The 14,939-nt window shown below is 44.3% G+C and overlaps 2 protein-coding genes across 2 annotated transcripts; both read right to left on the bottom strand.

The window, feature by feature from the left end:
* Positions 1 to 2,610: 2,610 nt before the first annotated feature.
* Positions 2,611 to 7,523, bottom strand: LOC308322313 (glycerophosphocholine cholinephosphodiesterase ENPP6-like; the record flags this gene model as incomplete). Its single annotated transcript, XM_080773515.1, has 9 exons — positions 2,611 to 2,741; positions 3,276 to 3,449; positions 4,199 to 4,319; positions 4,517 to 4,654; positions 4,987 to 5,166; positions 5,286 to 5,427; positions 5,787 to 5,898; positions 6,142 to 6,321; positions 7,259 to 7,523. The coding sequence occupies 9 exons, from the start codon at positions 7,521 to 7,523 to the stop codon at positions 2,611 to 2,613; spliced, it is 1,443 nt and encodes a 480-aa protein (XP_080629641.1).
* A 1,462-nt stretch (positions 7,524 to 8,985) lies between these two features.
* On the bottom strand, positions 8,986 to 13,898 carry LOC308322312 (glycerophosphocholine cholinephosphodiesterase ENPP6-like; the record flags this gene model as incomplete). Its single annotated transcript, XM_080773514.1, has 9 exons — positions 8,986 to 9,116; positions 9,651 to 9,824; positions 10,574 to 10,694; positions 10,892 to 11,029; positions 11,362 to 11,541; positions 11,661 to 11,802; positions 12,162 to 12,273; positions 12,517 to 12,696; positions 13,634 to 13,898. 9 exons carry the CDS (start codon positions 13,896 to 13,898, stop codon positions 8,986 to 8,988), a joined length of 1,443 nt encoding a protein of 480 aa, XP_080629640.1.
* Positions 13,899 to 14,939: the final 1,041 nt, after the last annotated feature.

The raw sequence follows: 14,939 nt of genomic DNA, 5'->3' as shown, positions 1-14,939 counted from the left end.
TGAATGGTGCAATCACCCATCAGCCTTTGTATCCTACTCGTCTGGCAGGTATATGAAAACCTGTAGTGCTACGATTGTGACTAAAATGAACACATCTTGCCTGCCCAAAATGTAATTCCTGGAAACGCCACTGCTGCCTGGAGGATGCAGCTGGCGACCTGATGTTTCAATTAAGACACAGAAACATGATCCAATGATTCCAGATAACATCTCTATGATGATGTGTCCAAGTTTGTGCACCAGGAGATTTATCAGGCCTTCTAAATGTACAATATACAATTATTACTGATGATGTAAATTTTCCCATTGTTGTCGATGGCGTTTTTAAAACAAACATTGAACTAAAAACAAACATTAAACCTGTATATAGGAGTTCCATTAATTATTTAATAAATGTAATGAAAATCACACCTGTGTGAAGTGAGGGGCGCTCATATCATACATCACATTCCGTGCTCAACCAATCAAATAATCACAAATGATTATGTACATCATTCCGGCCAATCACAAATTGCGTCCTCACTTTTCTTGTCAACGTTAATTGTGTTTACAGTTAATACAAACACTTTGCGTCCTCCCTTTCGTCTTCAATGTTTGTGCACTCAACACTCAAAGCTAGCAAATATAGGAGGGGTTAGTGCCCCTCAAAAAAAGTCAAAAGTTAAGAGGAAGGGGGCTGGGCATGTTTGATTGATTGATTGATTGATTACATAGGCTACTTTAAACAGTTTGCATAAAAAAAGCACAGTTCAATATACAATTAAGGTTCTGTCATCAGGATTTAAAACCCAAGAAAGGCTTGTTTCAATTGGGGTCCTTCATATTCTAATTAATCGTGTATGATGAAATGAATATAGAAACTATAGTAAAATATGCACTTCGTGGAGGTGCTGGGTTCAAAAAATAACATAGGAAAAGTTTTTGACCAAATAAAGAGCCTTGGCTCGAAACGTTGTCAATAAATTAATCTTTCTGAGCATATGAGTGTGTGGGTTCCCTTCTCTTTTCTGATTAAATGAATATCAAAAATCTAAATACTGAGTCTGTCAACTAGCGAATACCAAAACTCTCGTCCCCCAAAACACAGTCTGTGACGCTTCGGAACCACCTGATTCAGTCAAGCAACTTAAAAACTATGCAAAAGGAGAGGAGACTGGAGCATCACGGACATTTAGGGCCTTTTATTAAGGTGCTGAGTATACAAAACGACTAACGTTTCGACCTTGCGGTCTTCATCAGAGTCATCATGACTCTGATGAAGACCTGCAACTTTGATGTCCCTGCACCTGTGAAGCACCGGATCAGCCGTTTTAGGCTTGAGGCGCGTTGGTAGACTCCCTTTGTAACTTAAAAACTATGTTTGAACGTGAAATATCTCTTTAATATATAGCTAGCAATATATAGGCCTATCTTTAGGGGGTCCCCAAAATATTTTGAGGTCGGCGTAAAAATATATATTAAGTTGGGGGTTCTTGACACGAAAAAGTTTGAGGTACCTAATTAGGAAGGAAGCCGAAAAAAAAACCCCTACCCAGTTTAGAAACAAGCCCAAAAACAACGTTTTACAAAAAAAGAAACAAGCCCAACGTCGCTTATAATAAGCAGACTTGGCAACACCAAGACCCGATGTAAGGCGCTGCTGTTCTCTGACCAGCAGAGAGCAGTGTTTCCCATTAAACTGTAAACTGAAACTACTAATTCTGACAGGCTACAAGTCTGAGAGGCTGAAGACCAACCTGCTAAAACTCACCTGAACAGTCCTATAAACATCAATCAATATTTACATTTAAATGAGCCATTTAAATAGTGCACATGAATGCATGAGTGCGTGCATTTTGTGCGTGCGTGCATGTGTACACATGTGCGGGCGGGGTCTCAGCCAGTGTCAGATATGAAGCACGGTGACTGGCTGTCCCAAGGCCAGGTCTTGACCTTGACCTAAGGCCACAGTAAAACGGGGGTCTGTCCTACAGTATACACTTGAATACTCCTGAAGCAGTGGTCTTACCAGTGGGTGCCGTGACGCATGTCCAGGGCAGGGTGTCTCAGAATACTCTGATGATATTTGGAACGTATCGGCGACACTTCTGTTCCACCATAGTCTATAGTTGCTAGCCCATAGAGCCCCATTGTGAACCCGGAGTACATGTTGAGTACACCAAACTGTTATGTTATAAATGTTGAGTATGGGTCCCCAGCATGTAGAAACTGCCGGATGCTAACTTGCATATTGAAGAAATACACTCATCAATGTCAAATAGTTTAGATACTTCCCCTAGTGGATGGCAGAGAACCCTTCACATATGTTGAGCAATTTTTATAATTGGCATAATGTGTGACCATACCATTAACAACCTATAAAAGGCAAAAAAAATCCAAATTTCATCATGCTTTATGTAGCATAAAGTCAAACTAGGGTGTTCATGATGCTGAATCCATTGTGTCGCACTACGAGCTTGTAGATTTGCTATTTTTGAAAAATCATGAAAATGTGGCGGTGGTCCTTGACATGAAATATTGAGAAGCACTCATAAAGAAACTGGGCATTTCAGAAAACTGTCAGGATTTAGAAGACTTTTATTTTTATTTCGACGTCAGGCCTAAATTGGGTTAAGGCCATAGCAGAGGCAGTATGGCGGCCATCAGGCCTGCGCTCCACAGACCGGTGCAGGCGCTCATCGTCATGCGCTGCTGATGGCGTCCGGGCGAGGCGCTCAGCAGGTTCTCCACAGGAACAAGGCCTAAAGACACAAATATACCTCTCAGTTCGTTCAGTCACAATTACAGCCTCCGTCAGTTTATGCACCAGGAACCTACCCAATAGGCCACGGCCAGCTCAACAAAACTATCATGAAAATACACAAATAAATACATGTCTCAAATGTAACTATATAGGCCTGTATTCATCATGACAGGGCAAATGTTCATTGTGGAAATGGAAATGCTAATTCAAATGTATGAACTTTTAGGTCTGCTATTTTTGAAAGAAATCGTGAAAATGTGCCTCAAATCTTCGAGTATATATTGTTAGAGTTTTTAACTCAAATCTTTACTTCTGGGGGGGGGGGGTCCCTGGAACAACATATTTTCAAATGGGGCGCGGAGGCACGTGACATTACATATAATCTTTGGGGTCCTTGACATGAAATATTGAGCACCACTTATACAGAAACATATTATGGATTTTTAAGACGTCAGACCTAAATGGGTTAAACCTCCAACTGTACTTAGTTCACATGGCTCATTTTCAAAATGAATTGGACAAAGCGTCTGACCAGGCAGAGAGGAAGGCAGGGACCGCCGACGGCGTGTGGGCGAGTCTCTCAGCAGGTTCTCCACGCGGGCCCACGAGCCGTTGTTTGGCAGCGGCTCCACGTCCAGCATCTTACACAGCAGGTTGTACACGTCTACGGTGCGGATGGGCGGCGCGCGCACGTCGCGCTTGAAGTCTATGGGGGATGGAAATATTTACTGAACAACCACCCTATACAGCATCTTTTCCACTCTGTACATTTTATATTTTGTGATGACAATGAATTATGTTATCCTTTTAGAGTAGACCAAGGGTTTCACATTTCTGTCTAATAAAGTAATCAATGCTAGTATATCCATTCTTTGAATGTTAGGCTTTCACTGTCATCTTCCCTTTTTGGTCGACAAACGGATAAAACGTTTTGGAACTAAATAGTATTACCGTGTCCTGATTCCACATGCATTTCTATCTGTAGTTAATAATAATCGTCTACATAACAGTACATAACACCAAGACAATACCAAAACATGAGGTCCCCACTGTGTACAGAACCATCCTATCGGCAGGACACTTTGTTTAACCCATTTTGGGGCGGGAACCCCTTTGTGTAGCAGATCTACAAGCTCATAGCGCACCACGAGCTTGTAGGTCTGCTATTTTTGGAAAAACTCCTGAAAATATTTATTTCAGAAAACTGGAGGATTTAGAAGATTTGTCTTTTAATTTTGAGGTCAGGCCTAAATGGGTTAATGAGGGGACAAAACTCCTGCTGAAACAGACCTTTTTTCAGGGCAAGGTTCTGTATCTTTGTCCTGATGGCATGAGGTTAAAGCAGCGATACAGAGGATGATCAGTGTCATTCCATATCCAAAGTGCTAGTCGTGTGATGCCCTTATTGTTCATATCAGAAAGTAGGAAGTCCTATGTGGGTGTGGCTCTACTCACCCGGTCCGGAGGCCATGAAGAATCCTCTCATGTCGATGAACTCGTTGTCGTAACCATGCCAACCCTGTTGCCATGCGGGGTGCCCAGTCCCGTTATCCCAGTACGGAAGTGTGCTCTGATTCTGGAACGCACACAACGAGTTTATTACATGGCTTGGTTCAATGCTTAATTGGTCAAGAGCTGAATTCAGCCGTGTGTTATTTCTTCATCACACACACACACACACCTTTGATTAGACAGATTGCCCCAGAGCCAGGAGGAGAAACACCCCAGAGCCAGGAGGAGGCGTTTATATGATGTCTATGGTATATCTCTCACCTCAGTGATGAACCACCCAGGATCGGCCACCAGGGTCAGCGTGGCGACGAACTTCCCTTCTCGGTAGTGGAAGCGTTTTGGAATGTCCTGAACCCTGTACACCTGCATGTTAGGAACCTGGGAGAGGGCAGTGTACACCTGCATGGAAAACACCTGCATGTTAGCACCTGGGAGAGGGCAGTGTACACCTGCATGTTAGAACCTGTACACCTGCATGTTAGAACCTGTACACCTGCATGTTAGACGTTTCATTCAAGACGTCTGGGTTTTTGGTGAAAATTCGTCGTCATTGGTTCCAATAAACTGTTGTTATCGACTTTTACGTTTTTAAATGCCAGCTGACTTTGAAGGGCCAAGCACGTTAGCTTGGTATAAACAAAAGTTGGCACCCCCCGAAATAGAACAATGCTCTGTCAGTGTGTAAGAACAATGTTCTGACCTGGTGCCGTGTGTAAGAACAATGTTCTGACCTGTTGCTCTGCGTTCTCTCGGGGCCAGAGGCTGATCACGGGTGAGGTGCCCATCATCTTGACCAAGTCGGACATGTTGATGTATTTGTCCAGCTCGATCACTTTCTCCATCCAGCTGAGGGGAGTCATGCCGTGGTCCGAGAACAGAACTATGTTGACCCGACCGGTCAGATTCTTCTCCTGGACACAAAAAGACAGAAGGTGAGGAAATCTACACAGACCCTCTTACAGAAGGAGAGAACATCCACACAGACCCTCTTACAGAAGGAGAGAACATCCACACAGACCCTCTTACAGACCTCCAGTTTGGTGTGCAGGGTCACCATGGCGGAGTCCACCTGTCTGAGAGCCGCCCTGACCTGGGGAGAGTCCGGTCCAAAGTGGTGACCCTCAGTGTCGATCTTCTCATGGTACACTGCTGCCATGGCCGCTTCGCCAGACCTACACACACAGTCCAGTAATAATAATTTAATAAATGTAATTTGACCTCAAACTAATTGCAAAAAACCCATGGCCGTTGTTAGCCCAATTTGTGTATTTATGCTAAACTAATGCATTAAATACACTAACTAATACAAATGAACCACTCGTACTAGTTGGACTCCTAATGTGCCATATAGCAAATCAGTGTCTTACATACTCTGAAGAACATGGAGACTAATGGCGTGTACAACAGAACATCTAAACATTGATGCACCTTGCTCTGGTTCAGATGAGGGTCTGGAGCTAAATGCATATGAGTTTTATTTGGGGGTCCTTGGTTTATGAGGTGTGTGTGTGTGTGTGCGCGCATGTCTCACCCCAGTACGTTCAGAGCGTCTTCAATGGAGTCAGTGAAGTTCTTATCTGACGGGATGTCAACATACTCCTCACAGAATGTCGGACGCACACCCAGAATCTCTACCTCACACCCTGGACGCACACACACACACACACACATTTAATCATTTATTTATGTCCACATACAAGAGATGCAATACAAGGACACAAATATTTGTACAAAATGTCAGCAAATCTTGGACAAATACCCACACATGTACCCAAACGTATTTGACACAAGCACACACCCACGGACCGCTCACCAACCTTAATCCGGTCGTTTTAACAGACCCCTCACCAACACATGTACACCCTCCATAGCGGTCCTGTACTCACCAGGCCAGTAGTACATGTAGACCTTCTTCCCCAGATTCTGCATGGTGACCCACAGCGGTTCCGAGCCGTCCCACCAGACAGGATGACGGCTGTCTGCGTTGGTGCCGATCTTGAACGACATGAGACTGTCTTCATCCCACATGTGGTTACCCGTCATGTCGTGGACCTCACTGTACCGCCCTGAGCACGCACACACACACACACACACACACATAATCATTTATTCATGTCCACATAAGAGATGCAATACAAGGACATTTACGAGAGGCTGTACAAAATGTACTTGGGTACAAGTAACAGCATCCATTCCTTGCCATATTTGACGGCTACCGATTAGCGTAGAAGAGATTTCACAGAATTTTGCAAGCCGTTTTAGCTGCTTTTTCTGTTGTCATCCCAAGTTGTTGGAAGCCTCTTAATACAACTACAGCCTCGGAAACCCAGACGTTTTTATTTCCAGAAAGTCTGGAATTGAAATTGTATTTGTGGCATACAGTAGTGCCCGACAGGCGGGAGCTGCGCCTGTATCACTTTTCTTGGGGTTGGTTAATTGTCAACCGTTAATCATGGTTTACATTGAATGGTTTAAAACAAATACAAAGGGCATTTGGTAATATAGATTGTCATTTAAAAACTTTTGTGCCAGCTTAAAAATCTAAAAAGTAGCTTTTTTTTCTAATTGATATGGGGACAACCAACGGGGTACATACTTAGTTTAGACTAGTCATTGGTTAGACATGGGTTAAGGTTAGGTTTAGGGTGCATACTTAGTTTAGACTAGTCATTGGTTAGACATGGGTTAAGGTTAGGTTTAGGGTGCATAACTTCCTGATAGAATAAGTTATGTGGAAAAAAGTTATATACGCATTTCAAGCCAAGACCATAAGCAGAAAACCACCAGCAATCAGCAAACAAACACAAATGTTTGATCAAATCAAACCATATGTGACTCCCATTGAAAAAGCATTGTGGTGGCCCAGAAAAACAAAAAAACGACCAAACATTTGCTTGATTGGTGTTTGGTTTGGTATGTGTGAATGAGGCCTTACTCGTCAGTAACTTGGACTAAGGAGTAATAATTGTGGTAGCCTATAATTGGGGTATGATAAACACTTACCCGTCATGAAGGAGTAATAGTTGGTGTACGATAGGCTGGGGAAGTCGGGCGTCAAGTAGTCCACTTTGACTCCGTCCAGCACCAGCTGTCGGAAGCCGGGCAGATCGCTCAGGTCGTCCAGGTAGTCGTAACGGATCGCGTCGATGCAGAACACCAGGAGAGGATGGGGGTTCTCAGTCTGGTTCTGACGACCCGCAGCAGCCTGGCTCTGCAGGAGGAGGAGCAGCGACAGCACCATGCAGGTCAGCCCGCTGGAGGAGAGCATGTTTTCGGTAGGAATGAATACTGACTGACCGTCACCGACCCGAGACTCACTGTGATCAATTCAGAAATCAGTGCTCAGAGTGCTGCCTGCTGCACGCTGGGTTATAAGGGGGCGTGATAAAGACCTGTGGTATAATGACAGATAATTGTCTGCAGGCTGCATGCAATTCAATTCAATTCAATTCAAAGGGCTTTATTGGCATGAGAAAACATACGTTTACATTGCCAAAGCAGAAAGAACAATACAACAATACAGCAATAGGCTACAATCAAAACAAAAATTATGTACTTTAGATCAGAATCTTCAATAGATCAACTTCTATGTACCAAGATCACTCGATGCAGGTATATTGCAGGAATATACACAATTATTAGTTGTGCAATGTCTCTTTTTAACAAGCCCAAAAACAACGTTTTACAAAAAAAGAAACAAGCCCAACGTCGCTTATAATAAGCAGACTTGGCAACACCAAGACCCGATGTAAGGCGCTGCTGTTCTCTGACCAGCAGAGAGCAGTGTTTCCCATTAAACTGTAAACTGAAACTACTAATTCTGACAGGCTACAAGTCTGAGAGGCTGAAGACCAACCTGCTAAAACTCACCTGAACAGTCCTATAAACATCAATCAATATTTACATTTAAATGAGCCATTTAAATAGTGCACATGAATGCATGAGTGCGTGCATTTTGTGCGTGCGTGCATGTGTACACATGTGCGGGCGGGGTCTCAGCCAGTGTCAGATATGAAGCACGGTGACTGGCTGTCCCAAGGCCAGGTCTTGACCTTGACCTAAGGCCACAGTAAAACGGGGGTCTGTCCTACAGTATACACTTGAATACTCCTGAAGCAGTGGTCTTACCAGTGGGTGCCGTGACGCATGTCCAGGGCAGGGTGTCTCAGAATACTCTGATGATATTTGGAACGTATCGGCGACACTTCTGTTCCACCATAGTCTATAGTTGCTAGCCCATAGAGCCCCATTGTGAACCCGGAGTACATGTTGAGTACACCAAACTGTTATGTTATAAATGTTGAGTATGGGTCCCCAGCATGTAGAAACTGCCGGATGCTAACTTGCATATTGAAGAAATACACTCATCAATGTCAAATAGTTTAGATACTTCCCCTAGTGGATGGCAGAGAACCCTTCACATATGTTGAGCAATTTTTATAATTGGCATAATGTGTGACCATACCATTAACAACCTATAAAAGGCAAAAAAAATCCAAATTTCATCATGCTTTATGTAGCATAAAGTCAAACTAGGGTGTTCATGATGCTGAATCCATTGTGTCGCACTACGAGCTTGTAGATTTGCTATTTTTGAAAAATCATGAAAATGTGGCGGTGGTCCTTGACATGAAATATTGAGAAGCACTCATAAAGAAACTGGGCATTTCAGAAAACTGTCAGGATTTAGAAGACTTTTATTTTTATTTCGACGTCAGGCCTAAATTGGGTTAAGGCCATAGCAGAGGCAGTATGGCGGCCATCAGGCCTGCGCTCCACAGACCGGTGCAGGCGCTCATCGTCATGCGCTGCTGATGGCGTCCGGGCGAGGCGCTCAGCAGGTTCTCCACAGGAACAAGGCCTAAAGACACAAATATACCTCTCAGTTCGTTCAGTCACAATTACAGCCTCCGTCAGTTTATGCACCAGGAACCTACCCAATAGGCCACGGCCAGCTCAACAAAACTATCATGAAAATACACAAATAAATACATGTCTCAAATGTAACTATATAGGCCTGTATTCATCATGACAGGGCAAATGTTCATTGTGGAAATGGAAATGCTAATTCAAATGTATGAACTTTTAGGTCTGCTATTTTTGAAAGAAATCGTGAAAATGTGCCTCAAATCTTCGAGTATATATTGTTAGAGTTTTTAACTCAAATCTTTACTTCTGGGGGGGGGGGGTCCCTGGAACAACATATTTTCAAATGGGGCGCGGAGGCACGTGACATTACATATAATCTTTGGGGTCCTTGACATGAAATATTGAGCACCACTTATACAGAAACATATTATGGATTTTTAAGACGTCAGACCTAAATGGGTTAAACCTCCAACTGTACTTAGTTCACATGGCTCATTTTCAAAATGAATTGGACAAAGCGTCTGACCAGGCAGAGAGGAAGGCAGGGACCGCCGACGGCGTGTGGGCGAGTCTCTCAGCAGGTTCTCCACGCGGGCCCACGAGCCGTTGTTTGGCAGCGGCTCCACGTCCAGCATCTTACACAGCAGGTTGTACACGTCTACGGTGCGGATGGGCGGCGCGCGCACGTCGCGCTTGAAGTCTATGGGGGATGGAAATATTTACTGAACAACCACCCTATACAGCATCTTTTCCACTCTGTACATTTTATATTTTGTGATGACAATGAATTATGTTATCCTTTTAGAGTAGACCAAGGGTTTCACATTTCTGTCTAATAAAGTAATCAATGCTAGTATATCCATTCTTTGAATGTTAGGCTTTCACTGTCATCTTCCCTTTTTGGTCGACAAACGGATAAAACGTTTTGGAACTAAATAGTATTACCGTGTCCTGATTCCACATGCATTTCTATCTGTAGTTAATAATAATCGTCTACATAACAGTACATAACACCAAGACAATACCAAAACATGAGGTCCCCACTGTGTACAGAACCATCCTATCGGCAGGACACTTTGTTTAACCCATTTTGGGGCGGGAACCCCTTTGTGTAGCAGATCTACAAGCTCATAGCGCACCACGAGCTTGTAGGTCTGCTATTTTTGGAAAAACTCCTGAAAATATTTATTTCAGAAAACTGGAGGATTTAGAAGATTTGTCTTTTAATTTTGAGGTCAGGCCTAAATGGGTTAATGAGGGGACAAAACTCCTGCTGAAACAGACCTTTTTTCAGGGCAAGGTTCTGTATCTTTGTCCTGATGGCATGAGGTTAAAGCAGCGATACAGAGGATGATCAGTGTCATTCCATATCCAAAGTGCTAGTCGTGTGATGCCCTTATTGTTCATATCAGAAAGTAGGAAGTCCTATGTGGGTGTGGCTCTACTCACCCGGTCCGGAGGCCATGAAGAATCCTCTCATGTCGATGAACTCGTTGTCGTAACCATGCCAACCCTGTTGCCATGCGGGGTGCCCAGTCCCGTTATCCCAGTACGGAAGTGTGCTCTGATTCTGGAACGCACACAACGAGTTTATTACATGGCTTGGTTCAATGCTTAATTGGTCAAGAGCTGAATTCAGCCGTGTGTTATTTCTTCATCACACACACACACACACCTTTGATTAGACAGATTGCCCCAGAGCCAGGAGGAGAAACACCCCAGAGCCAGGAGGAGGCGTTTATATGATGTCTATGGTATATCTCTCACCTCAGTGATGAACCACCCAGGATCGGCCACCAGGGTCAGCGTGGCGACGAACTTCCCTTCTCGGTAGTGGAAGCGTTTTGGAATGTCCTGAACCCTGTACACCTGCATGTTAGGAACCTGGGAGAGGGCAGTGTACACCTGCATGGAAAACACCTGCATGTTAGCACCTGGGAGAGGGCAGTGTACACCTGCATGTTAGAACCTGTACACCTGCATGTTAGAACCTGTACACCTGCATGTTAGACGTTTCATTCAAGACGTCTGGGTTTTTGGTGAAAATTCGTCGTCATTGGTTCCAATAAACTGTTGTTATCGACTTTTACGTTTTTAAATGCCAGCTGACTTTGAAGGGCCAAGCACGTTAGCTTGGTATAAACAAAAGTTGGCACCCCCCGAAATAGAACAATGCTCTGTCAGTGTGTAAGAACAATGTTCTGACCTGGTGCCGTGTGTAAGAACAATGTTCTGACCTGTTGCTCTGCGTTCTCTCGGGGCCAGAGGCTGATCACGGGTGAGGTGCCCATCATCTTGACCAAGTCGGACATGTTGATGTATTTGTCCAGCTCGATCACTTTCTCCATCCAGCTGAGGGGAGTCATGCCGTGGTCCGAGAACAGAACTATGTTGACCCGACCGGTCAGATTCTTCTCCTGGACACAAAAAGACAGAAGGTGAGGAAATCTACACAGACCCTCTTACAGAAGGAGAGAACATCCACACAGACCCTCTTACAGAAGGAGAGAACATCCACACAGACCCTCTTACAGACCTCCAGTTTGGTGTGCAGGGTCACCATGGCGGAGTCCACCTGTCTGAGAGCCGCCCTGACCTGGGGAGAGTCCGGTCCAAAGTGGTGACCCTCAGTGTCGATCTTCTCATGGTACACTGCTGCCATGGCCGCTTCGCCAGACCTACACACACAGTCCAGTAATAATAATTTAATAAATGTAATTTGACCTCAAACTAATTGCAAAAAACCCATGGCCGTTGTTAGCCCAATTTGTGTATTTATGCTAAACTAATGCATTAAATACACTAACTAATACAAATGAACCACTCGTACTAGTTGGACTCCTAATGTGCCATATAGCAAATCAGTGTCTTACATACTCTGAAGAACATGGAGACTAATGGCGTGTACAACAGAACATCTAAACATTGATGCACCTTGCTCTGGTTCAGATGAGGGTCTGGAGCTAAATGCATATGAGTTTTATTTGGGGGTCCTTGGTTTATGAGGTGTGTGTGTGTGTGTGCGCGCATGTCTCACCCCAGTACGTTCAGAGCGTCTTCAATGGAGTCAGTGAAGTTCTTATCTGACGGGATGTCAACATACTCCTCACAGAATGTCGGACGCACACCCAGAATCTCTACCTCACACCCTGGACGCACACACACACACACACACATTTAATCATTTATTTATGTCCACATACAAGAGATGCAATACAAGGACACAAATATTTGTACAAAATGTCAGCAAATCTTGGACAAATACCCACACATGTACCCAAACGTATTTGACACAAGCACACACCCACGGACCGCTCACCAACCTTAATCCGGTCGTTTTAACAGACCCCTCACCAACACATGTACACCCTCCATAGCGGTCCTGTACTCACCAGGCCAGTAGTACATGTAGACCTTCTTCCCCAGATTCTGCATGGTGACCCACAGCGGTTCCGAGCCGTCCCACCAGACAGGATGACGGCTGTCTGCGTTGGTGCCGATCTTGAACGACATGAGACTGTCTTCATCCCACATGTGGTTACCCGTCATGTCGTGGACCTCACTGTACCGCCCTGAGCACGCACACACACACACACACACACACATAATCATTTATTCATGTCCACATAAGAGATGCAATACAAGGACATTTACGAGAGGCTGTACAAAATGTACTTGGGTACAAGTAACAGCATCCATTCCTTGCCATATTTGACGGCTACCGATTAGCGTAGAAGAGATTTCACAGAATTTTGCAAGCCGTTTTAGCTGCTTTTTCTGTTGTCATCCCAAGTTGTTGGAAGCCTCTTAATACAACTACAGCCTCGGAAACCCAGACGTTTTTATTTCCAGAAAGTCTGGAATTGAAATTGTATTTGTGGCATACAGTAGTGCCCGACAGGCGGGAGCTGCGCCTGTATCACTTTTCTTGGGGTTGGTTAATTGTCAACCGTTAATCATGGTTTACATTGAATGGTTTAAAACAAATACAAAGGGCATTTGGTAATATAGATTGTCATTTAAAAACTTTTGTGCCAGCTTAAAAATCTAAAAAGTAGCTTTTTTTTCTAATTGATATGGGGACAACCAACGGGGTACATACTTAGTTTAGACTAGTCATTGGTTAGACATGGGTTAAGGTTAGGTTTAGGGTGCATACTTAGTTTAGACTAGTCATTGGTTAGACATGGGTTAAGGTTAGGTTTAGGGTGCATAACTTCCTGATAGAATAAGTTATGTGGAAAAAAGTTATATACGCATTTCAAGCCAAGACCATAAGCAGAAAACCACCAGCAATCAGCAAACAAACACAAATGTTTGATCAAATCAAACCATATGTGACTCCCATTGAAAAAGCATTGTGGTGGCCCAGAAAAACAAAAAAACGACCAAACATTTGCTTGATTGGTGTTTGGTTTGGTATGTGTGAATGAGGCCTTACTCGTCAGTAACTTGGACTAAGGAGTAATAATTGTGGTAGCCTATAATTGGGGTATGATAAACACTTACCCGTCATGAAGGAGTAATAGTTGGTGTACGATAGGCTGGGGAAGTCGGGCGTCAAGTAGTCCACTTTGACTCCGTCCAGCACCAGCTGTCGGAAGCCGGGCAGATCGCTCAGGTCGTCCAGGTAGTCGTAACGGATCGCGTCGATGCAGAACACCAGGAGAGGATGGGGGTTCTCAGTCTGGTTCTGACGACCCGCAGCAGCCTGGCTCTGCAGGAGGAGGAGCAGCGACAGCACCATGCAGGTCAGCCCGCTGGAGGAGAGCATGTTTTCGGTAGGAATGAATACTGACTGACCGTCACCGACCCGAGACTCACTGTGATCAATTCAGAAATCAGTGCTCAGAGTGCTGCCTGCTGCACGCTGGGTTATAAGGGGGCGTGATAAAGACCTGTGGTATAATGACAGATAATTGTCTGCAGGCTGCATGCAATTCAATTCAATTCAATTCAAAGGGCTTTATTGGCATGAGAAAACATACGTTTACATTGCCAAAGCAGAAAGAACAATACAACAATACAGCAATAGGCTACAATCAAAACAAAAATTATGTACTTTAGATCAGAATCTTCAATAGATCAACTTCTATGTACCAAGATCACTCGATGCAGGTATATTGCAGGAATATACACAATTATTAGTTGTGCAATGTCTCTTTTTGGCCAGCAGAGGGCGACATGGGTTAAAGCAGGGGTGCCCACTGCCCACACTATTTTGACTTGATCTTGATATGAGATCTACTTTCAAAATGACCAGCTCAGCAATATCTACCCACCAAAAAAAACAGAATATCCCATTGCTGAAAATAGTTTAAAGCTTCACCTGCATGAGGGGGCTTTGGAATAGCGGTGCTGGCGTTATAAGACATTGGCATGGGAAATAGAGAGTTAATATGCCATGATGTTAATGTTAATGGCAAGTATTTCCTACAGCTAACCCTTTAACCCAGGGGTGCCCAAAATCTTGATCTACCAGCGGATCACAAAGGCTGTGCAGGTAGACCTCATGACAAAGTGGGTCAGACACGTCCCAGGGACCTCCCACCCAGACTCTTTCCCACCAGGAAATGCCTCTGTTGTCTGACCGACCCCTTGACTCTGTCCCCACGGGCCCCTGCATACAGAACGCCTGGAATAGCAGACCTACAAGCTCACAGCATGCCGTGGCTGTCACGCGCCGTGAGCTTGAGGGTCTGCTACTCTGCTCTCTTGTGTGTGTGTGTGTGTGTGTGTGTGTGTGTGACGCACGTCAAAAGTATGAATGGGATTTCTCTTTTTCACATTCCATGGAGGCTCTGTTTAAACATTC

The sequence above is a fragment of the Protomyctophum bolini genome (genome assembly GCF_963924005.1).
Source record: "Protomyctophum bolini genome assembly, chromosome: 10".
NCBI lineage: Eukaryota > Metazoa > Chordata > Actinopteri > Myctophiformes > Myctophidae > Protomyctophum > Protomyctophum bolini.
Note: the sequence above shows the minus strand (reverse complement) of the source record. Positions and strands in the feature narration are given on the sequence as shown.